The following is a 23,997-nucleotide window of genomic DNA, read 5'->3' as shown; positions in this document are numbered from 1 at the left end:
CAACAGTATTCCAAATCAAGCTTGCAGGGGTCTTACTTGACTTTGCTTCAAAGTCATGCTGGCTGCTTTTTATAAAAGAAACAAAACGCAGAGGGGAGGATTCTAAAAGCCAAAAGATCGCCACAAAGAAGGTAAAACTAACAACACTCATTTAATAGATATTGTTTTATTTTATGTGCAACGCATAAGGAAATGCAATGTCATCAAAACATCCAAAACCATTGAAGTGCAAAATTTGCTATCTGTAGCTATGCCGAGCAAAATAAGCCGTACAAAACGATCAGAAATGGTTGTGATGCAACTCAATAAAAACCTGGTCTAAATTTATTTTTAATACCTTGTTTTGCCAACATTATCTGCATATCATTTAATGTTATAGTAATACTATACTGGGAAAAACTTTGCTTGAGTTGCATGAATCTTAAGTAGCATCATACTTTGCATGTCTGCTAAGGGGAATTTTGTTAGAATGCATGCTTGTGCAGAGTGAGTTCGAGAGCTCATTGATATTTCTTTGTAGGTTGACAGGGAATTGTCTCATGATGCAATGACTTCCAAATCTCCAAGACTTAAGGTCAGTTGAAAGGAAATTAACACTTGTAAGATTCCTAGTTTTTGACACCATCTTTAAAATCTCTCTACAGATCCTTGAGTGTCTTGGGAAAGAGGGAGGCTTTTGCAGTGACTTCACATACAAGCCTTTCTGTCACTACAACCTCCAAGATGTTTACTGAGCACACTGCTCTTCTGATCTATTTTCCTCTATGAGGAAGTGTTTCATAATTAAATAAAACCCATTTTTTGGGAGTGGAAATTAAGATTTGCAGCTTGTTTTATGATCATGTAAATAAAGTGTAAGAAACATACCGTTTTATTTTTCACTACACAGAAAATTACCCGTCTTCCAGATGAACGTACACACAAGATCTATAAATCTGGAATGCAAACTTTTAGATACTAGTGTCAATGTAGTGTATTTTTCACTCTAGATGTACCAAGGATTCTGCGGTGCACTAAAAATCAAAGGCCATGATGGAATTCGCGAAAATGAGTGCTATAAAAAGCATTAGCTACGCTATGCGGAGCCGTTAAAAAGATGGTACAATTGGCAACAATAAATACAACTAAAAACAAACCCCCGACCCAGTTTCTCCAAATAAGGGGGGGAATCTATTTCAAGATGTCCGATATTCAAAGTGCTATTCTGCTGACAAAATAAGTCCCATGTTATTTTGATGGTTTAGGATAATTGAGTTACCCACCTTCCAATAGCAACAGTACACAATATTAAATATGATTATTGCGCTTGACGGGGCTGCTTGCATTGGTGATACATCTAATGATTACATGGCTACAGTTAATGTAAACTTTTTAACTATTCAACATTGTCAAAAGCTTACATTTTTTGTCTATACAGCCAATTGTATGCTTTTGACCATATTATGCCGATATGCAGTTGGACATGGGCATTGTTTGTGTTTTAAGTTTCATTAAAAGCATATACGATTTGCCGATGCCTGTGTACAATCCCTCAACCTTATGTAGTGCGTAATGCTGGTTTGTTACAATACTGTTGTAGTCGTATCATTTTATTGCTGTTGTATTGTTGGTACTGTCTATTATGTCATTTATTTATTCCTCTTTTTAGTGCCCTTAAGAGTGGTTTAGTTACCGTTTCTGTACTGTGTCACAATTTCCCACTGGCGTTGAAAAAAGTTCGTCAAAATCTATAATCCCATAAAAGCTAACCACCAATGGACGTTTTGTTACAATATGAATGCAAATACAGCAATTTCTTGGAAACTTGGGATTGTCGATCAGTGTGCTACATCAATATGATAAATATTGCATAACATAGTTCCTATCAGTTGCAAATTACACCCGAAAAAGGGTTTGTGTTGCGCTTCCGCTTCCGGGTTCCATTTTGCTGCACTGTCCCTTTAAATAAGACTCCGCCCACAAATTGCTACCATATCCTCGGTGCCATATCTGCGGGCTCTTGTACAATAACAATGAACGTCTTTGGCGATTTAAATGAAAATCACACCTTCAACACATTCATAAGGATTCTGAAACTCTATTGCTTTTAGGTTCAAATTTATCCCGCCAGTCGACATTTAATACACTGTCACAGGTAAGCTTTCGTTATATCTTTGAGCAGTTTGATATCTTGGTTGGCAGCTAGCTAGCTCGCCCCACAGACACTTAGCTTAGGCCTCAGATCTTTGTATTTAATCAAGCATGGTGTTAGCGGAAACACTGCAGTCCATCCCTCAGCTCCCACGTTGTTAGAGCACGTTGGATCCTATATGATTAGACATGTTGCTACTTGGCGTTGTGTAGACAGTCTGAATTATTTTCAGTGATGCTCATGCAGCTAGTGCAAAATAGTTTTAAGTTTTAAAAGATACATGTTTAGCACGGATAACTGGCGTATTATAAGCCGAATTTGGCATTTATTATCATTTATTAGTCATTTGTTATACTGTCGTCATGACATGGCTTAGTTCCAACTTTTGTGCTTTTTTTAGACCACACCTTAGAGTCTAGCAAGAGAGAGTCCATTTTTTGTTGCCAATTGTATCATAGAAGAGCAATCTGTTTACTACTGAATTAAGCGTCTCAATTCCCTTTCCTACAAACAGGTCTTCAAGCAAGGAGAGGAATCCCCAAAGGATTGAGCCGTGGGTGTGTCTGCAATGGCAGGTGGAAGGCGAGGGGCAAACCGCACCACTTACTGCAGACCACCACTAAGCAGTGACCCAGGCTCAGTTAGCAACAGTAACCACTCCACCAGCTCCCCGGTCACAGGGGTACGATCTCGCACAAGGTGAGTTTGGATTGGCCATTTAGTCATGACCAATGTTCCCTCTAATTGTTCATGTGTGTGAGCAAACACAAAAACTCCCTGAGCATTCAGTGGAGCACACGTGGCAATACCAGCAGCACACCTGTCTCAAACCAATCTTTTGTAATAACACTCAAATGAGAGGAGTCATTTTCATGAGATTATTTTGTAATATTAGTGATTTGGCCCACTTGTAATGAAAATAAAAGAAATCTTGTTTTTCATAAGCTATGGATTAGTATTGTACAATATGTCTGGGTGGGGGTCCTGCTTTGGAAATCATTTGTACCCCTTTCAGAGATCACATTTAGTTGCCCTTAAACATCCTCATGTTGCACAATGAAATGTAAGCATAGGATGAAGTGTGCATTCCTGTAACTTTCTCTAGTAACAGCATTCCATGATTAATATCAATAAATTAACATTAATAATACATGACAGTAGAATAAGCACATGTATGACTGAGGAGTCATAGTGTAACTTTGTGTGGTGTTTGAGTTGTTTGACTTTTTGTGTGGCCATAAATGCACCAGTGGCTTAGTGGTATGCGTGTTGGTGACAGATGACAAGTTGGTTTTGGCCTGGTTTGTACGGCAGAAAATTAGTAGTTTTTCAAGATATAAGTTTTTTACTCATGTTTTTGTTGTGGTTATGGCCAAATACAAACAGTTTTGCTCAATAAAGTGATCGATATAATTCCTGTCCTCGAAGCATCTCGATAGACGTTACAATAATTGAACGGTGTTGACGAACACCGTTAGGGCCGCTTGTTGTCACTGTCACTCAGAGTTGTATTGCTAAATTACAGAGAATAAATGTGTTTATTTTGTTTAGAATTCAAATGGGTTTGATTTGGTGCGCGGCATAGATTTGCTGTGCGCAGAGGACGCTTGAGCAGTGCGCAATTGCGCAGGCGCGCACCTTAGGGGGAACTTTGGTCATGACACTGTAAATAAATGCACAAACTGCTCCAAACACTAAATGATTCAAACCCCCAAACACACACTCACCATAAAACAGGTAGAATGTTCTATTTTTCCTCATTTGCCAGTGACCAATGAGACTAAGATCCTGATTTACTATACTAATACAGTGCGCTTATCAGCATGTGCAATCTATGAAATAGCGTGCACCAGTAGTGGGCATGTTGCGTGTGCAATTGTAAAGTGGTGCAGCTTGCCTTATTTAAATGAGGATTTTGTATCACCACGGAGACACTCCCATTTACTGGACATTCAAGTTATCATGTTCTGCCTGCGGCATTTTGCTATGTTTTCAAACATGCAATAGACATGAAGTACTTTTTCGGGCATTTTAGACATACTCGTGCAGTGCATTTGGAATTAATTTACCACTGAAGGTGCGCTCATTGGAGAGAGGCTGCGCTTACCCTGCTCAAAACGCAACAAAAATATATATTATAAATATATATATTTATATATTATAAAATGATGTTGAATAGACTATCTAATATATATTTTGTCTGACCGTCCAAAATGGACGGAGGATTCTCGTCTGTGTAGCGTGAGCACTGATCCTGCAGTTGTGTGGGGAACTGTCTGAACGTCCTTCCCACACGCGCTATATAAACACAAAATAGTGCTTTGAAAACAGTGATGAGTGTGAATGAATAACATTGCTCATGGTAAATAATTATATTTACCTCTTCTCCGGCCAGTATTGTGGGTGTTTTGATGATCAGCATATATAATTGTATATTAATGAAGACATAGACGCAAAATGGATTGTGCGCCTTACTCTGCTCACTTAACAGACACAATCCACTTCGCACACATTTAGTAGATTAGCTTTGTGTGTGCTATCAAGTTTGCACATGTTTTAGTACACACAAACCCTTCGTAAATCAGGCCCTTAAGTGTTCAAGAAAAATTTATCTTTTCATTCCAACACTTCTCATTATTATATGGGACCTATGATTTGAATCTAAATTTAAAACACTTCCTTGTGGGTTAGAAAATACGTATTGGATTTGCTCCGCTGTAAATTTGGCTTCACGGTCACATTTGTAACCTGTTTGCAAGATTCTGGAGATGTTCCCAGATTGCAAATGAAACCAAGCCCCACCGTCACCAAAAGTATCATAATTTATTTTTTGAAAATGCACTCTGTTAAAATATATATCTTGAAGTCATCACTGCTATTTTTCCCAGACAAGGTGTAAAATCAACATTAAAAAAAATATATGGATTTACCCGGTCACAACATTAGGTACACCCGCACATTCTGCGGTCAATTAGACGCTGCATAAAAAAGCTGTTTTTAACTGCATTTATATCACTGTATGTGCATCGTAATTACTGTATGTGCATGCCAAGATTAGATGAAAATAATAATTTATCCTACCTTTTTTTGTTTTTCTAAAGCCTGAAGCAAAGAGCGAGGGGCTCTATCCCCTCTGACTGAGAGCTTGACCTAAAGGGGTCATATTATGTTTCTTTTTCTATATTTACAACACTTATTTGTGTTCTACATAACATGTAATGGGGGTTCTTTGGGGAAAATCTTGCATAGATTTTGTTTTACAGACCGTCTTCAGGTCGTTTTCTGACTGTCCTTTCAGAATGCTGCGTTTTATGGGTAGCCCTGTTTACGTTCCGAAGCCCTCCTCCAGACCAAGCACCTTTCGACTGCATCTTCACCGCATCAGCCATGTTGTAGTTTTTAGCGCTTCCATATGAAGTCTACTCTCAGGTATAAGTTTGAACTATGCACTACTTTTGGTTAGAAATGGCAACAGCAGAGTATTTTAGCATGCATGTGCAAGTACGAGCCAGTCTTTCCCACAACAAGAAAAATAAGGAACTTATCGACTACAACTAAATAAAAATGGCGGCTCCGTGCAAATCTCTTCAGATAAACAGCTGATGTAACTAAGGTAAAATATGTCACTTAAATCTCAAATTCCAAACAGCTCGTTTGGAGCAAGTATGGAAAAAAGCAAAATTGTTTTCATATGAATCTCTGCCATGCCTGCATGGTTTAATTCATTTCTGTGTTTGTAGCAATTGCTGCAAATTTGCCCGCATCGGCTATTGTAGATAATGGCAAATTTTTCTTGCAGGAGTGGGACAGGAGCGTGCATGTCCAGCCCTCCATTGGCTGCGCAGACTGTGGTGCCCCTGAAACACTGCAAGATCCCAGAGTTGTCTGTGGATCAGAACGTGTTGTTTGAGCTGCACCTTTTCTTCTGCCACCTCATTGCACTATTTGTCCACTACGTCAACATCTACAAGACTGTATGGTGGTACCCCCCATCACATCCTCCCTCACACACTTCACTGGTAAGTGTATCGTCTGTGCTGTGTGAACATTAACGTTTGCTGTTTCCTAGACATATTAGTATTTTTCTGCCACAATGTCGAACATTACATATGGCTATGCACAATCAGTCCTTGGAAGGTTGGTCTGTCTTTGATTTGTTTATATCAGATCTGGGCAAAATATGGCCCGGATACGGCCCGTTAAGCTTTTCAATCCGCCCCGCCAAACGTTTCCAAATTATATATTTTTAAACCTTTAACACTGAAACTATGAAAATGCAGTATCATCTTCAAATTGCCTTTAAGTCTTGAACTATACGTGGTGGGTGCTAAAGCCTATCCTTTGGACGGAAGGTGGGGTACATCCAGGACAATATACAGTTATCTTTATATAAAGTATAAGTATGCATATATATATTAGGGATGTAAAAAAAAAAAACTTTTCGACTGAGTTCAATTTTTATTTGTAACGATTCTTAATCAAATTATAAAATTCAAAAACATTTTTATTATTATTTTTTTAAATCTCTCCTGTTCAGCCATTCAGGCAAATCATATTGTTGATGTAGATGCTCGTATCTGCTGTACAGATTTACTTTAGAAAAGAGAAGTGTGGGATACTTCTCCTGTTGCCTTATATATATTTGACTTTTAATAAATGTTTAAGTAGAATTTTATTAAACAAAACCAGTTTTCTTTTAAGTAAGATAGAAATGTATCAGTGCTGTTTATCTATTTTATTGATAAATGTAGTTAACCATAGAACTGGCACCCAATATTATTAAAAAGTATTTGGTGATGATAACAGTAACATCCTCTATGTCTGCTCCAGGTAAAAAGCCTACTGTACAATAATATGTTAGCTTTGCATTGTAACTATCAATAGCTTGATTCCTAGTACTGTACTTTGTAATGTTAATGTAATGTTTTTGCTTCACTTTCATTTGTAGTTTACTACTTAAAAAAAAAAATTCTGACTTGCTAAAATATTGCGTAAATTATTTTATAACATGTTCTGGTTGAGTCCCCAATTACAAAATGATTAGCAGGCTGAATATTACATGTTCTTAATTATTAGAGAAGGTTAAAACATTGCCATGCAGCAATATGGAGACCATTAACTTGTACAACATGTAATGTACAGAATATCAGAAGCATTTATTCAGGTAGAAATATCACAGATTACAGCAGGAATAGGCTCCAGCCCCCCGTGACCCTTAAAGGGACAAGCGGTAGAAATTGGATGGTTGGTTGGACGTTACAAAAACATCTTTGACAATGAAAGCATGATCATAACAATCAATAATTCTGTATATTTACAAAATACAAAACACTGGCTAGACACCAACACACATCAAGCAACATGTTTTTAAATTGTCATTTCCACTCATGCAGAGGGTGAGTATTGTGCACCAGGAATTTGAGTATGTTTACATAAAGACTGCTGACTTTGTTGTACATTGTATACAGTGTATATGTTGCAGTGGACTACAGTCTCTTGAGATTTAATGAAGTCTCGTGTGACTTCATGCGTTGCGGTGGCTTGACCTCTCACGTTTTGTGCAACTTTAGAGGCAGACTTTTCTGAAAGTTTTGGTTCAATTCTGATTGCCACAGCTTCAGGTGGAAGCAAATATAGTCATTCCACTGCAATAATATTATAAATACAATATGTGTGGTAATGTTTTCATGTCCTTTTACTCTCTCTGTCATATGTTCCAGCATTGCCTGTTTTTTATATAATATTTGGTGTTGTGGAAATACTGTATGTCAGAAAGGCACAGTTATCTTGAAACACTTGTGTTGCTTTTACAGAACTTCCACCTGATTGATTATAACATGCTGGTGTTCACAATCATCATTCTGGCAAGGAGGTTAATTGCAGCAATTGTAAAAGAGGTAAGATATAGCGTTTTTGGAAACAAGAATTTACCAAATTTTGTTTACATTTTTGACAAAGGTACGACCAAACCAATTTTTTTAGTCTTTACAATGTAGAGCACAGGTGTCAAATTTAAGGAAGGCCTGGGCGCCAGATCTGACCCGCCACATCATTTTATATAGCCAGCGAAAATTTTGAAATAATATGCATCAATAAAGTACATTATATTTTCTTACTAAATATATTCTTTCTTTCCATTTTGACAGGACAAAATGCATGTACGGCATGCAATTACCGGTACACATCTTTTAAACTTTATTATGGTATTCCTTCCATCCATCCATTTTCTACCGCTTGTCCCTCGGGGAAATTAATCAAATATTATATTATCATACATTCCAAACAATATCTTAGAATAAAAGTACATTCTCAAATATTTGCTTGATTTATGATTTTAATGCAAGTTGTCTATTAAATTGTACACTATACATTTTACAATCAATATTACGCCAATAAAAGGTTGGCTCATTTGCCAGAATTTTACCATAAAAACTATGGTGCCATTTACAGCAATACACCGTATGAAGAACAACCGTAGAATGTACCGCATAAAAATGTGTTTCCATTTACAGTAATATGCTCTAACACCTAAACCCTGCGATAATCATGGGAACTTTTCATCAGTAATCATTCCAAAAGGTCTGACGAAGACCTTTTGTATGAATTTATCCCTAAAGAAATTATCTAAACCTAATCAATCCGTTAGACACCTAAAAAAAAAAACCACACTCATAGAAAATAATTTTAGTTTTACATGCAGAAAACCATGCCAAATATATGCAGGTGACTGTCAAAATGTTAAATATTGTGCAAATATTTGTTTGTTCCAGCAATTAGATTAACAAGTTGAAACTAATATGACATATGCTCATAATATGCAACTCAAGATATTTCAAGCCATTTTTTTCATATCATATGATGATTATGGTTTACAGCTTAGGAAAACATCAAATTTAAAATCTCAGAAAATTATGGGTTTTAAAGAACTGTAAGCCATGATCATCAAAATTATAAGAAGTAAAGGCTTGACATATCTCACTTTGTTTGTAATGAGTAAAATATCACATGAAGTTGAATTGCTGACATGAATAAACTTTGTGGAATATATCCTTTTTTTTAGGTTCATCAGTGTATAAATGATGAATAAAATGGCTAAATGAAGATCTTAACTTTTATTGAAGACTCTCGTTGGCAAAGAAGGCGATTAGTGGAGAGGAAAACCTGGCTATAAATTCTATCTTGCGCTCAAAAGTGTTTTTCACATTTTTTATCAAAAGTGCCAGCTACTTTTTTTGGCCTCATGGTGGCTTGTTTTGCAGTCGTACTCAATTAAAAAAAAAGCAAGTCTTAGTCAGCAACGTGTGAGATTTTTTGTTTGGGCGCTTGATATGCAGGAAAATCGATGCGCAATGCTTTGCAGTATGATGATAACCGAGACAGTATACTCAAACCATTTCATACAAGTGTGGAAAAATGTAATAATTTAACAAGATATAATTATTATTGTGCGTGCACTGCAGCATACTTTGAGGCGTATCGTAATCTGTCATTCAGCTAAATGTTGCCTCTTTCTTGTGGCTCTCCTGCAGGCCTCACAGAGCGGGAAGCTATCGTTCCCTCATTCCATCTTCTTAGTGATGGCACGCTTTGCTGTGCTGACGCTGACCGGCTGGAGTCTGTGCCGCTCACTCATTTACCTCTTCAGAACGTATTCTGTGCTCAGCCTGCTCTTCCTCTGCTACCCGTAAGTATCAGCAAGGGAAAAAGTTGCATCCTGATCACACATGCTATTTGCTCTGTTCAGTAGACTTTGACCCTCGAGTGACTGATGTATCCAAGGTTTTCCTGAATAACTAGTTTTCTCATTTATATGGCAGGAGCTTTGCCAAATTATTGGGATGACCATTTTTACTAGGGGTGCTCAAAGTAATAAATTCACATTTAAATTGCGATTTTCATTCCGAATCTACAATGATTTCTAACTTCCCAGAATCAATTTTTAAAAAATTAAGAAAATTATAAATCTAATAAAAATATCCATCCATTTAATAATATATAATAAAAAAGATTAAACATAAATATAGGCAGTATATACATATATTTTTGTGGCATTTTTTAAGAATTCATTTTTGAATTTAGGACATTATTACTTTACATTATTGATACTGTTGTTTTTATAGATTTTAGATTTTCCTTTTTTTGAGTGTTGTAGTTAAGTATTGTACTTGTATGTCTTCTCAGTTGCTTTGTAAATTTAAGTATTGTAAAGCTGGTATGTAAGTTGTACATCAGCTACCAAGAGCAGCTTTTGTTACCCGTAACCTGTTTTAAAAAGGTTTTATTATATTTCATATACCAAATTATAAATGACGAGAATCGTTTTAAATAGATTCTGAATCCAGTTGTCACCCCAAGAATCAGAATTGAATTCTTTACTCTTTTGATCGTGACCATTTTGGTGCCTTTCATTTCAGCATTTTGTTGTGTGACAGTTTTATTTCTACTTTGACTCACTGCTCATCACATTTGTCATCATACATCCCTGTTTCCAACACTAACTGTCGTAATTACTCTCTCCCCCTAAAAGTGCCATCTCTGCTCAGTAATACCTTGTTATTGGTCACTTAATTCAACGGAATGTTCTTTGTATAGATGTGCTGTTAATCTTGTTGCTTTTCCACTGAGTAGTGTGTAGGCGGGGCGTGGTAGCTATTTCAGCTATGAAAATAGCACAACTCACCAGTGTAACACTGTAACTAGCAAATTAATTACACATAGAGGAGGAACATGACACAGTTCAGTTGTTGTGTGTATTGAAAATCAGTGTTTCCAAAATTGGTGTAATAAAAATATGAACATTTCCTCAAATACTGAGCTACCAATTACAGTTAAAGGGGTCACATTAATGATTTAGTCAAAAGTTTGCATAGATTTTGTTTTGCAGACCGTATTCAAGCCACTTCAGGATGTGCAGCTTTGTGGGCGGTCTTATTTATGTGCCGAAACCCTCCTCCTCCACCCTGTCAGCCATCTTGTCGTTTTTAGCGCTTTCATATCGAGCCTACTGACAGATATAAGTTAGAACTATACGATACTTTTTATTCGAAATGGCAATAGCGGAGGATTTTAGCATGCTTGTGCATGTACGAAAAGTTGTTTTTTGCAAAATAGGACCCCTATTATGAAAATTAAGATAATTTTTGCCCTCAACTACTTAAATTGTAAAATTACTAGTATGTATTAGGGTAGTTGCATGACATAAATGATATTAATTTAGCCAACAATAGAGCTTTTAATACCGTATTTTCAGGACTATTACTTGTATTCCGGCAAGTGATTCCTTCCCAGAAGTGAAAATCGGTGGTCGACCAAGTTGAGATGACTGTTGTACTGCAAGCAGCGCCTGAACTATCTGAGTACACAGGAGACTTATGTATTCCTGCAAAAAAACGATATGAGCAAAAAATCCAACTATGCAATGGAATAGATACCTATACTTTATAAAAAAGAAAAAAAAGTTTTGTGTTAAAGGATTCTTCGTCAGTGGAGTTCCTAAACATATCAAACTATTTATGTGCTCCAGAAATCTTTCCACATGACAAAACAGATACAAACTTGGAAAAGCATGGAAGTCTACAACTTCTTTGTGTGTGGTTGGGTCAAGGAAATTTGTATCAAAAATTTATGTGCTCCAGAAATCTTTCCACATGACAAAACAGATACAAACTTGGAAAAGCATGGAAGTCTACAACTTCTTTGTGTGTGGTTGGGTCAAGGAAATTTGTATCAAAACTCTCCAGGATAAATATGCATATTTTTTGCTCGGGTACGGATGCATTTCATGGTTTAACTTCAAGTCTACTGCCATGTTTGTTGTTTGCCCTTGCTCTTGCACGCGCCGTTTACGAGTATGCGTGTTTTTCCCTGTTTTTCCCAAAATATAACAACATGTGTATGTAAAAGTGTCATTTATGATATTTGCCTTTGGTAAAAGCTCTTTTAGGTTTTGCTCACGTTTGATTTCTTTTATATCGACTTGCCGAGTTGGTGCGTTACGGAACACTCGTAGTAAAGTTGTGTCTTTAGCAGTGTTGGTAATAACGGCGTTAGAGTATAACAGTATTAGAGTATAATGGCGTCACTAACGGCATGATTTTTTTCAGTAACGATTATTCTAATTAATTACTGTTGCTATCGTTGCAACGCCGTTTCCGTTACTGAGAATGCGAAGTGTCGCGTTTCTACAGTTTGGTTGAATAAAGCGCAAAGTGTCTGGTTTCGGCATACATTTTCTGCATGCAGAGAGCAAGGGTCAGATGGTAAAATTATCGGCAGTAGTGGAGAAATCCGCAGAAAAAAAGTCTCTAGTATCAAATTCAGAATATATCCAAACACAGCTCTTTAATATACTGCTCAGTGGCCTTGTGGTTAGAGTGTCTGCCCTAAGATCGGTAGGTCGTTAGTTCAAATCCCGGCCGAGTATAATACTATAAAAATGAGATCCATTACCTCCCTGCTTGGCACTCAGCATTAAGGGTAGGAATTGGGGGTTTAATCACCAAAAATGATTCCCGGGCACGGCCACCGCTGCTGCTCACTGCTGCCCTCACCTCCCAGGGGGTGATCAAGGGTGATGGGTCATATGCAGACAATAATTTCACCACACCTAGTGTGTGTGTGTGTGACAATCATGGGTACTTTAACTTTTTTAACTTAATAGCGTCAAAAAATGAGAGGGTGGGGACAGGGGGCTAGCAACAATGTAGAGCAAATCTGATACTTTTCCTTCCTTGTTTAGGCAATTGAAATTCTCTGTGGATTTGTTCCACGCTGTAATATGTGAACAGTAAAGAGGGCACTTTTATTTTTGACGCTATAGGCCGGCGAGTCATCGACAGACTGTAAGTGAGCTATGGGTATCTGCAGCTTCTACCGCACTCATGAACACATTTTGATGTTTCACAACACACATACATACCTGCTTAGCATAGAAAAATGTTTTTAAGTTTCTCTTTGTAAACGAGTGGAGAATACAGAAACTTTTTGAGACATCATGCAGCTGACCTGATGATGAACTAGTTTGAGAATGTTTTTGTAATATTCATTAGACTACTATTTTTCAGTTTTGTAAACATTGACTATTGGGTGTGAAGTCTTACTTAAGGTTAAATTAAATTTAAGAATTAGGCCATTAAGTTATTGTCATGGTTGTGGATGAAGAATATATATATATTTTTTTCTTCTACTTGTTTTTTTTGTTGCACTACTTAAAGGCCAATTGCTCTTTTGTGTCTTTTTACGTAAATTTATGTAAATTCAATATTTAATATTCAATATTTAGTTACTTTACGGAATTTTTAAAATACATTTTTAATGCTATGCATATCATATGCCACTCTGCAATCTATTCAGTTCAGATAAGTGCCAAATGTTCTAAAATACTGTATATAGTGTTATTCTTCAATCAGTTAATATAAACATTTGACGTTAAAGATGTCATCAAACATAATAGCGTATAAAATAACAAAATGAAAAATATTGTCGCAGTTACTTTGCTGAGTAACTACCGTAGTTACTCTTACAATGAGGTACCTGGGTTACTAACTCAATTACTCTTTGGGAGAAGTAATTTGTAACTATAATTAATTACTTTTTTAAGGTAAGATGATCAACACTGGTCTTAAGAAATACAAATAGTGAGAAACACTAAACATTAAAAGTATATCAGACAAACCTTTAACAGAGTGATCACTGCAAACTCGTGCATACTTTGGCTCCGCTCTCTTGTACTGGAGTGCCTGCTACTTTTCTCGTTTTTTTCATAACATTTTGCACTCTTCCGCCCTTCTTGATTACCTCTCGGGGAACTCTGAAGAAACGTTTATCCACGCTTTAAATGGTTCATACAGCTAAAAACAATGTAAGCATAGGGGCATTTTTCTTTGAGAATGGCAACAAGGTAGAGGTTTATTTATTTATAAAGCACCTTTAAAACAACAGGTCAAGTTGCCCCAAAATGCTGTACAAGTTAGGAAAAAAATTTCAAAGATCAATCAATAAATTGATTAATAATATAATTAAAAACATTTGATAGATTTAAAGTAAAAATTTAAAAATAGCTAATAAAAGCCTAATAAAGCTGAATAAAATATTTAAAACATCACTATAGTTTAGAAAGTTTAGCTCAGCTTGTTTTTAAAAGCCAGTGCATAAAAATGTCCTTTAAGAACTGATTTAAAAGACTCCACAAATGTCGCTTGCCGTTTAAATTTGCAGGAGGAGAGAGTTCCACAGTTTGGGTCCTGCAACAGCAAATGTTCTGTCTCCTCTAGTTTTTTTTTCTAGTTTTGGGCAATGCAGAAGATACTGGTCACATGACCTAGCAATTCTACAAAACCCAAAACCAGCGAAATTGGCACGTTGTGTAAACCGTAAATAAAAACAGAATACAATGATTTGCAAATGCTTTTCACCTTCTGTTCAATTGAATAGACTGCAAAGACAAAATACTTAATGTTCGAACTGGTAAACTTTATTTTTTGCAAACATTAGCTCATTTTGAATTTGATGCCTGCAACATGTTTCAAAAAAGCTGGCACAAGTGGCAAAAAAACACTGAAAAAGTTGAGGAATGCTCATCAAACACTTATTTGGAACATCCCACAGGTGAACAGGTGGGTGTAGGGCTGGGCGATATATCGATATACGCGATATATCGCGGGTTTGTCTCTGTGCGATATAGAAAATGACTATATCGTGATATTCGAGTATGCGTTCTCACGCAGTTACTTTTAGCTGCTGGCATTACACTACATGCTCTACTCGCTCTTTCCTGTGTCTCCTTCTCACAGACAGACAAGCGCACCTTCTTACATACGTCACATACCTCGCGCAGCAGAGAGGTAACAGCATGGGTAACGTTAGCTGTGATGCTAGCGCAGCCGTGCGAGTGGTAATACGAGAGAAAGAAGGTGCGAATCAGGTAACAAATGAAGGAATAATTAATTCCCCCAAAAAACAGCAGGGGGTCCATCGTCTGGCGGTGGTTTGGCTTCAAGTGGGAATATGTCGAACGGACAACCGTAATTTGTCAAGTGTGGGGCAAAAGCGTTGCTATAAAAAGTAGCATTACTGCTAATATGTAGCATCATTTGAAAAGTCACCTGCTAGAGAATGAAGAGTGCTTACTCCGCATGTCAACATCTCTGTTCGGTGCCACACCCCCGCACCATCAAAATGTCGAGGAAAACATTTCCAGATCAACACCGTATGAAAAAAATAGTGATTTTTTTAGTTGTGATTTCCTTCACTGCATGAAAGTTTAAAAGTAGCATATATTAATGCAGTATGAAGTAGAATGTTTTAATGTACCGGTAGAGACATAGAATCATCATACTGCTGTGATTATATGCATCAAGTGTTCATTCAAGACTAAGGCAAAATATCGAGATATATATCGTGTATCGCGATATGGCCTTAAAATATCGCGATATTAAAAAAAGGCCATATCGCCAAGCCCTAGGTGGGTGCCATAATTGGGTATAAAAGCAGCTTCCAAGAAATGCTCAGTCATTCACAAACAAGGATGGGCGAGGGTCAGTCCTTTGTGAACAAATGCAAGGGATTTCACCATCTACGTTCCATAATATTATCAAAAGGTTCAGAGAATCTGGAGAAATCACTGCACGTAAGCGACAAGGCCGGAGACCAACATTGAATCCCTCAGGTGGTACTGCATCAAAAAGCGACATCAGTGTTTAAAGGATATCACCACATGGGCTCAGAAACACTTCAGAAAAACACTGTCAGTAAATATAGTTTGTTGCTACATCTGTAAGTGCAAGTTAAAACTGTACAATGCAAAGCAAAAGGCATTTATCAACAACACCCAGAAACACCGCCGGCTTTGCTGGGCCCGAGCTCATCTAAGATGGACTGATACAAAGTGGAAAAGTGTTCTGTGGTCTGACGAGTCCACATTTCAAATTGTTTTTGGAAACTGTGGACGTCGTGTCCTCCGGACCAAAGAGGAAAAGAACCATCCAGATTGTAATAGGCCCAAAGTTCAAAAGCCAGCATCTGTGATGGTATGGGGGTGTATTAATGCCCAAGGCATGGGTAACTTACACATCTGAAGGCACCATTAATGCTGAAAGGTACATACAGGTTTTGGAGCAACATATGTTGCCATCCAAGCAACGTCTTTTTCATGGACGCCCCTGCTTATTTCAACAAGACAATGCCAAGCCACATTCTGCACGTCTTACAACAGTGGAGTGAAGCAAGCAGAAGGGTAGTATGTTTGTAACCACTCTTTCTCGTAGGCAACTGTGTAACAGCATTTTGGACCAGTTGTAGTCTGTGATTACAAGACTGGTGGTGAAAGCTAAAATAAAGAGAATTGCATCAATCTTAGTGTGAGGAAATTAGATTATTGAATACGATTCAAATCAAGAGTAAGATTACTAATTCAGTGTTAATATTTGAGTGGGCCCCTCTCCCTGGTGGAAAGGTTGGGCCTTGACGTCAAAAAGGTTTAGACCATGTTATACACTGTGTGTCTGTAATTGTTTGCTAATGTCAAAACACAATTCAAATAAGAAATTGGCTTGTTTTGCCAGGACATTAAAAAAATGTTGTTATACAGACCACAACCTACATTTTGTATATATAAAAAAAATCAACAACTTTTTGTTACTCTACATCAGGGCTATTCAACTACAAAATGAAGAGGGGCGCTGTTTCAAGAGCCCAAGGGCTCAGGGACCAGACATCTGTTTTGTCAAAGTGCCTCCACAGGTTATATTCCTTTGAGACTGTTTACTTTTTTGCAAAGTAAACACATCAGCTTTCACACTGCACTGTCAATAAATTCATTATTCTGCCCTCGCCACTCCTTTCCAGCGTGTGCAGCTGGACAGATAGTTAACAGCATGAAGAAACAGAAGTTTTGTTGAGGATGGATGTTCCTTCTTTTGAATTATTTTCCTTCCTCAGTTTTATTTATTTACACTTCTATCATTTAGGTTTGTTAGACTGAAAATATAAACATAATATAAACATTACAAAAGTATAATGTCCATTTTTTAAATTTACTTAATAATGTTCATTATGTATTTTACATAAATTAAATACCGGTAGATGAGAATCAGCACCTCCAAGCCTGAGTCCATGGTTCTTGCCCGGAAAACGTGGAGTGTCATCTCCGAGTTGGGGAGGAGACCTTGCCCCAAGTGGAGGAGTTCAAGTACCTCGTAGTCTTGTTCACAAGTGAGGGAAAAGTGGATCGTGAGATCGACAGGCGGATCGGTGCGGCGTCTGCAATGATGCGGACCCTGCATCAATCCATTGTGGTGAAAGAGGAGCTGAGCCTGAAGGCAAAGCTCTCAATCACAGGTCGATCTACGTTCCTATCCTCACCTTTGGTCATGAGCTGTGGGTTTTGACCAAAAACCAAGATCACGGGTACAAGTGGCTCTCCACATCGAGAGGCGCCAGATAAGGTGGTTCGGGCATCTGGTCAGAATGCCCCATGAACGACTCCTGGGGAGGTGTTTAGGGCACAGGGAAGACCCAGGACATGTTGGGGAAATTATGACTCCCGGCTGGCCTGGGAACGCTTCGGAATCCCCCGGGAGGACCTGGATGAAGTGGCTGGGTAGAGGGAAATCTGGGCTTCTCTGCCTAGGCTGCTGTCCCCGCGACCCGACCTCGGATAAGCGGAAGCAGATAGATGGATAGAAAATAGATGTAAATAGGTTTAGTGTTCATACATTAACACAATAAACTACAGATGTGTGCGCATAGTGAGAAATAAACCTTGCACACAACAACTCGCTCAACACAATAAACCTAAGGTGTAGTGTTATCGCCCTCTACTTGTTGAATTTAGCACTATATGTATTAAACGAGCTTTGCTCAGACAAATAACACGACCACGAATACTAAAGACATCATGAAGTCAGCAATTTAAACAAACTCAATATCTTTATGTACAATATCTATGTAAAAAGATCTGACCAATTTTCGTGATGCATTTTACACGTGTGGATTTCTACTGTTGTTGCTGGTCTGGAACGTCCGCCGCTTAAAACGTCCAAAACAAGAAACAATGATTATTTTTTTCAAGGTCGATAGTGCTATTTTTTGAGTAGTCTTCTTCTACTAACCCACTCCTACTTCATCGTGACGCATATGCCTCGCTGTTGCCCCCTGTGGGGTGGCGGGAGTACTACATTCATGAGCAACCTTTGTTTGAAGGGTTTCGTGAAGCCTATTTGGGTGATGTTTGGCAGGCTAAATGAAAAGCTTTGGCGGGCCGGATGTGGCCCGCGGCCCTCCAGTTGGATTCCAGTATGCATTTCTTTGTTATTCAGGATTTTGTTCTATGCCTATTAAATCTACTTAGACAAAAATAAATAAGCAACATTTTCATACATCCTTCGTTAATCGCTGTTAATTGGTTCCAGACATGACTGCGATAAAAGAATTACCGCGGAAGAGCAATTAAACCTGTTTACTGCCTTTAAAATACATTTGTTAACAGTGTGAGAGATCTCTAGACATGAAATAACACCCTTTAGTCACCTTTATTCGCTTAATGTAGCATGAGCGTTGAGCCAATCAGTGGCCACAATACTGAACAACTCGCTCTGATTGGTTTGGTCTCCTCAAGTGCCAATACTTCTGAAGTATTAATATTTTTAGTTCATTTAGCCATTTTTGTGTTTGAAAATACTTAGCCTCGGACAAAGAACTTGTAGAATATGCTTTAAAAAAACTGACTGTAGATTGTACTTTGATAAGGATGGAGATCTCCTTTCAAACAGTGCTGTGATTGTCTTTTTCCTTTTTTGTTGTAATTTGTCATTAAATAGAGGCCTATTGTCTGGTATTGAACCGTTAAACAAATGCTGAGAGTTTAAGCATTTTTTGACCCTTCGGCGAGCTACTTGAAATCCACTGGCGAGTTACTGGTAGGAGACCCCTGGTTTAAAGTCTCAAAAGTTGACTTTCTTTAGGGATTTTCTATGGGTGAGTCTGTTATTTGGAGTTTTCCGCCATTCAATTCAATAGCTGGGATCTTCTGTATATTTGATGTTGTTGTAAAAATGCATGTGTGTCAACAATAGTTCACCTCTGTGACCATTATATTGATAATGGTGCCGCAATCTTGCTTGTAATCCCAAAAAGGTAGAGTCACTCTTGCATGTTGTTTAGAGAGTCCTCTGCTTGTTAATTGAGGCAGACAATGTGGACACTGTGCACGAACACAAGAGCACATTGATTCAGTTTGGCCCTTTATGGACTGTTGCTGTCGTCTTTAAACTGGCTTTCACTTCCTCATCACCAGGTGGACATGCTGCAGAGTTGAACATCTTTCTTATCGGCTTCACTTCCCTGACATTATAATCTACTAACAATGTGATTGTACTTTTGGTTTCCAACAGGTTTGGGATGTATATTCCATTCTTTCGCCTGAGCTGTGACTTCCGGCGGGCAGGTCCCCTCTCCCCCATTGCCAGCATCGGCTCTAAGGAGATGGGAAGCGTCGGCCGGGGGCGGGACTACCTGACAGTGCTGAAGGAAACATGGAAGCAGCACACTAGCCAGCTTTACGGCGTTCAAGTCATGCCGACCCACGCCTGCTGCCTCTCCCCGGACCTGATCCGCAAAGAGGTGGAGTACCTGAAGATGGACTTCAACTGGAGAATGAAGGAGGTGCTGGTCAGCTCTATGCTGAGTGCCTACTATGTGGCCTTTGTCCCCGTCTGGTTTGTCAAGGTGAGACCCTTGGAGGTTTGTGACTTACAGTGGAAACTCTAATTTAGAACACTTCTAAAGTCTTAGCGTGACCATTTTGCTAACTCAAATATGAGAAACACTCTGCTCTATGTGTATTATATATTATATACAGTACACTGGTAAACATTGCATTAAGCAGGTATGACAGTATATATATATATATATATATATATATATATATATATATATGTGTGTGTGTGTGTATATATATATATATATATATATATATATATATATATATATAAAAACCAAGTGTTAGTGATATTGTTATTATAAGCGCTAATGTAGACAAACTATATAAAGCAGTGCTGTGATTACTAGCTTGTGTGGCTATGTCGGCATAATCGGCTGGTGAGCTTTCTTCTCGCATCGGAGCTAGTGAAAGTTTTAGATAGTAGAAGGATGAGGACATAATCCGATACTTTGACAGCCAATTTAGACCCAGAAATGGCAAAACGACGTTTCGTTCTTCTCGAGGATTATGAGTCATTCTTCATCCAAACGAGAATATAACAACCTCTTGGCAGTCGCATCCTAGTGACTGCAGACATTGTGATGTTTTATTATGTTTGTTGGCTCTCATGAAGTCTGCAGTGAGTAATGATCAGTGATGAGAGAGTGGAAAAAAAGTTTTTGAAATTATTGCACCGTCGTATTCTTATAAGGATCAAAATACGTAAATATTACATGTTATTATGAATGTGCTTGTTACTTCATTAGATATATACTTCCATCATTTATATAAAACCCTAATGGAGATGTTACAATGTTTTTTTAAGGGCTTTATAGGCAGAATAGACCGGCTACCATAGGCTCCATTGTAAGTGTACTTTTGATTGTATTTATTTAATATTTAGAATGCATAAAAAACAGAAAATCATATCTGTTTGTGTCTTACATAAGGATTGTGAATGATAGGCAAAATTCCAAAAACAGTGCAGTTCCCCTTTAAAAGGGCATGTCGGCGCTTGGCTTTTGTGTCCGGAGTACTTCCTGTTGTGACTAATTATTTTCATGCACAATAGCGCATCATTTCTAAAGTTATGTGTTTATTGTTAACATATATGTTGTTCTTTGTTCCCGTATATAAAAGTAATCTTTGTGTGTGACTATTTTACTTATGCCCCCTATTTTTTTTGTTTAACCGTCAGTGAACACAGTCCTGTGTGTAACCACTCTAACGTACATGCCTTCACTTTAACGATCAAGTTAGAGCAATAGCAATAAAAATTGTCACTTAAATATATACTATTCTTGATTAATTATGATTGAGAATGTAATATAATTGAATTACATTAGATATATATGTTATAAACATAGTAAATCGGATCATTGTTTAAAAAAGTGGCATACTGTGTTATTCTGGCTCCAGTATTTACTTAACACTGTCAATGACAAGTCTGTGATTTGAGACTTGACTCGATCTGTCTTGTCCTGAGACTTGACGTGGATTTGGGATTAAAGACTTAAAGGGGAACTGCACTTTTTTGGAATGTTGCTTATCATTAACTATCCTTATGTAAGATAAGTACACTTTTTGTATGCATTCTAACTCATAAATAAATGTAAATAAAAGTCAGCTAACAATGTAGTCGATGGGAGTTGCTATTTTCTGCCTATGAGGCGCTCTAAAAACATCTAAAAACCTCCATCAACATTTTATATACCGTATTGTTCGGACTATAAGTCGCAGTTTTTTTCATAGTTTGGCCGGGCTCCAGTGCGATTTATATATGTTTTTTTCCTTCTTTATTATGCATTTTCGGCAGGTGCGACTTATACTCCGAAAAATACGGTACACACTGTAAGTATATATGTAATGTAACAGGCACATTCAAAAAAACATGTAATATTTAAGTATTATGATCATTATAATTATAATTTCCCCTCGGGTAATAATAAAGTACTTCTGACTTCTGATAAGCATCGACAGCGTATTAATTTCGTAGATGCACCACTTTTGCTTTTTCCTTTCAACAATAACAAAAACTACTAATAATGGCAGACTTCATAAGAGACAACAAACATAAGAAAACAATCACTTACTGTACAATGTCTGCTCTCACCAGGATGCTGACTGTTGTGATGTTAAAATGTTGCTGTTTGGATAAGGAATTAATCAGAATTCTTGCGAAGGGGTAAAACAAAAGTTGGTGCTGCAAACGAGCGTCTTTCTGTGTCTTTCTCGCCATCACCAAGTCTAAGTAGAATGTCACAGATGACCAACTTCTCAGTTTATGTCCACAACCTTTTTCTATCCAGGTGAGAGGCATGATTTATTGCCTAGAATTAACTTTCACCAGCTAACAGGCATGAGCAGCAGCTCACTATGTCAACACTGCAGCTGCACAAGCTAGTTAGCGCGCTTGGATGACGGCGCAGCAAAACATAGTTTGTCCGTGTAAACACCGATAATAATAATAGTATTGCTAATACTTGGTTAATATTCAGGTCACGAGATGTAAATGGAGTATTGTTCGAGCTTATCGGATGCATTTTTAGAGTGATATAGAGGCAAAATGGATTACTCTCATTTGCACCATTGCTAGCTTCCTAGGACAATCCGTTTTTCACAAATTAGAATGCAAAAAAACCCACCAAAAAATATATTTTTTAACCATGTGTAGTCGTATGTTTTTATGAAATTGCATTGTCCCCTTTGAAATAAACTAATCTTAATCTTGATATGTTTTTGTCTGCCGTAAAGATTGTGAATGATAGGCTAACTTACCCAAAAATTGCAGTTCCTCTTTAAAACGTACTTGAGACTTGCAATACATTGACTTACGCCCATCACTTTATTGGGAGCATTTGAAGCTCTTACACCTGGAAAAATCCATAAATTAGCAGCAGCATTGTATAAATCACAGGGTTCAAAGTGTGGGAAAAAAGTGTACATTGTTATTTTCAGCCCACAGCGCATTGACCTTTAGAGGTTCCACTGTACTCCTATTCCTGCCATCATCTTAAATATATTCCTAATTTGTTTTTATCCAGAGCACACAGTATGTAGACAAACGCTGGTCTTGCGAACTCTTCATCCTGGTGTCGGTGAGCACGTCCGTCATCCTCATGAGGCACTTATTACCACCTCGATACTGCGACCTGCTCCACAAAGCTGCAGCGCATCTCGGCTGCTGGCAGAAAGTTGACCCCTCTCTCTGCTCCAACGTCCTCCAGCACTTGTACGTACTTCTCATGGATCAATACTCCAGTCCGATGATGGGAAACAGGCTTTTAAAAAATATTTTTAAATTGATTAGGATGTGTTTTTCCTTTCAGTTGGACAGATGAGTACATGTGGCCTTATGGAGTCCTGGTCAAACATAATAAGAATGTCTACAAAGCTATGGGCCACTACAACGTGGCAGTACCATCAGATGTGTCCCATTATCGCTTTTATGTGAGTAATAATAATTACAATTATTAGTTTATTTGTTAGTAATATGCTGTTCTGTCATTTCTACCCTCCACAGTTCTTTTTTTACAAGCCATTACGAATATTGAACATACTCATCATCCTGGAAGGAGCCATGATATTCTACCAATTGTACTCGTTGATATGCTCAGAAAAGTGGCATCAGACAATATCACTGGCACTGATCCTCTTCAGTAACTACTATGCCTTCTTCAAGCTTCTAAGAGACAGAATTGTCTTAGGAAAGGCATACTCCTACTCAAACAGTCCATCAGACCAGAAAGTCAGTTAGATCTAAGTTATTGTGGCTCAAGTGCGTTGTATTTTTTCTACATATTGCATTGTGCGTCATTTTGATTTTGTTCTGATCTGCCATGATAATAAAAGGAGATATTTTTGTATTACTTAAAATGTCTGGTTGTATGTCTCTCTTGTCCACACCATTTTTAAAATGATGTTCCAATACTTGAAGCAACACTTCAGTTCAGTTTCAGTTTATTTCGAACATGCATACGATACAATGTAATTCATCACACATTTCCAGTTGTTTCATTACAGCACGGCAATGTTATCCAATTCCCTTGTTCGCTGTAACAGAACAGTAAACAAATAAATAATATACCATAGTACGCAAACAAATATTAAATACATAAATAATCTTTGTCTCAATAAAAAATAAAATGAAACTATTTCACTAACTTAA

At 37.6% G+C, this 23,997-nt stretch overlaps 1 protein-coding gene across 1 annotated transcript; it reads left to right on the top strand.

The window, feature by feature from the left end:
- The first annotated feature begins 62 nt into the window (after positions 1-62).
- Positions 63-23,705, top strand: tmem39b (transmembrane protein 39B). The gene is made up of 10 exons (XM_061968638.2): positions 63-574; positions 645-2,134; positions 2,646-2,830; positions 5,931-6,150; positions 7,945-8,028; positions 9,661-9,815; positions 19,522-19,855; positions 22,874-23,061; positions 23,159-23,279; positions 23,353-23,705. The coding sequence occupies exons 3-10, from the start codon at positions 2,700-2,702 to the stop codon at positions 23,584-23,586; spliced, it is 1,467 nt and encodes a 488-aa protein (XP_061824622.1). The 5' UTR covers positions 63-574; positions 645-2,134; positions 2,646-2,699; the 3' UTR covers positions 23,587-23,705.
- The last annotated feature ends 292 nt before the right edge of the window (positions 23,706-23,997 follow it).

This window comes from Nerophis lumbriciformis, linkage group LG08 (assembly GCF_033978685.3).
Source record: "Nerophis lumbriciformis linkage group LG08, RoL_Nlum_v2.1, whole genome shotgun sequence".
NCBI lineage: Eukaryota > Metazoa > Chordata > Actinopteri > Syngnathiformes > Syngnathidae > Nerophis > Nerophis lumbriciformis.
Note: the sequence above shows the minus strand (reverse complement) of the source record. Positions and strands in the feature narration are given on the sequence as shown.

Bases quoted from the DNA above. Each gene is read 5' to 3' on its own strand.
- tmem39b (XM_061968638.2), top strand. From the start codon at position 2,700: ATGGCAGGTGGAAGGCGAGGGGCAAACCGCACCACTTACTGCAGACCA. The intron at 8,029-9,660 runs GTAAGATATAGC...GCTCTCCTGCAG, and splicing joins TTGCAGCAATTGTAAAAGAG to GCCTCACAGAGCGGGAAGCT. The intron at 19,856-22,873 runs GTGAGACCCTTG...GTTTTTATCCAG, and splicing joins TCCCCGTCTGGTTTGTCAAG to AGCACACAGTATGTAGACAA.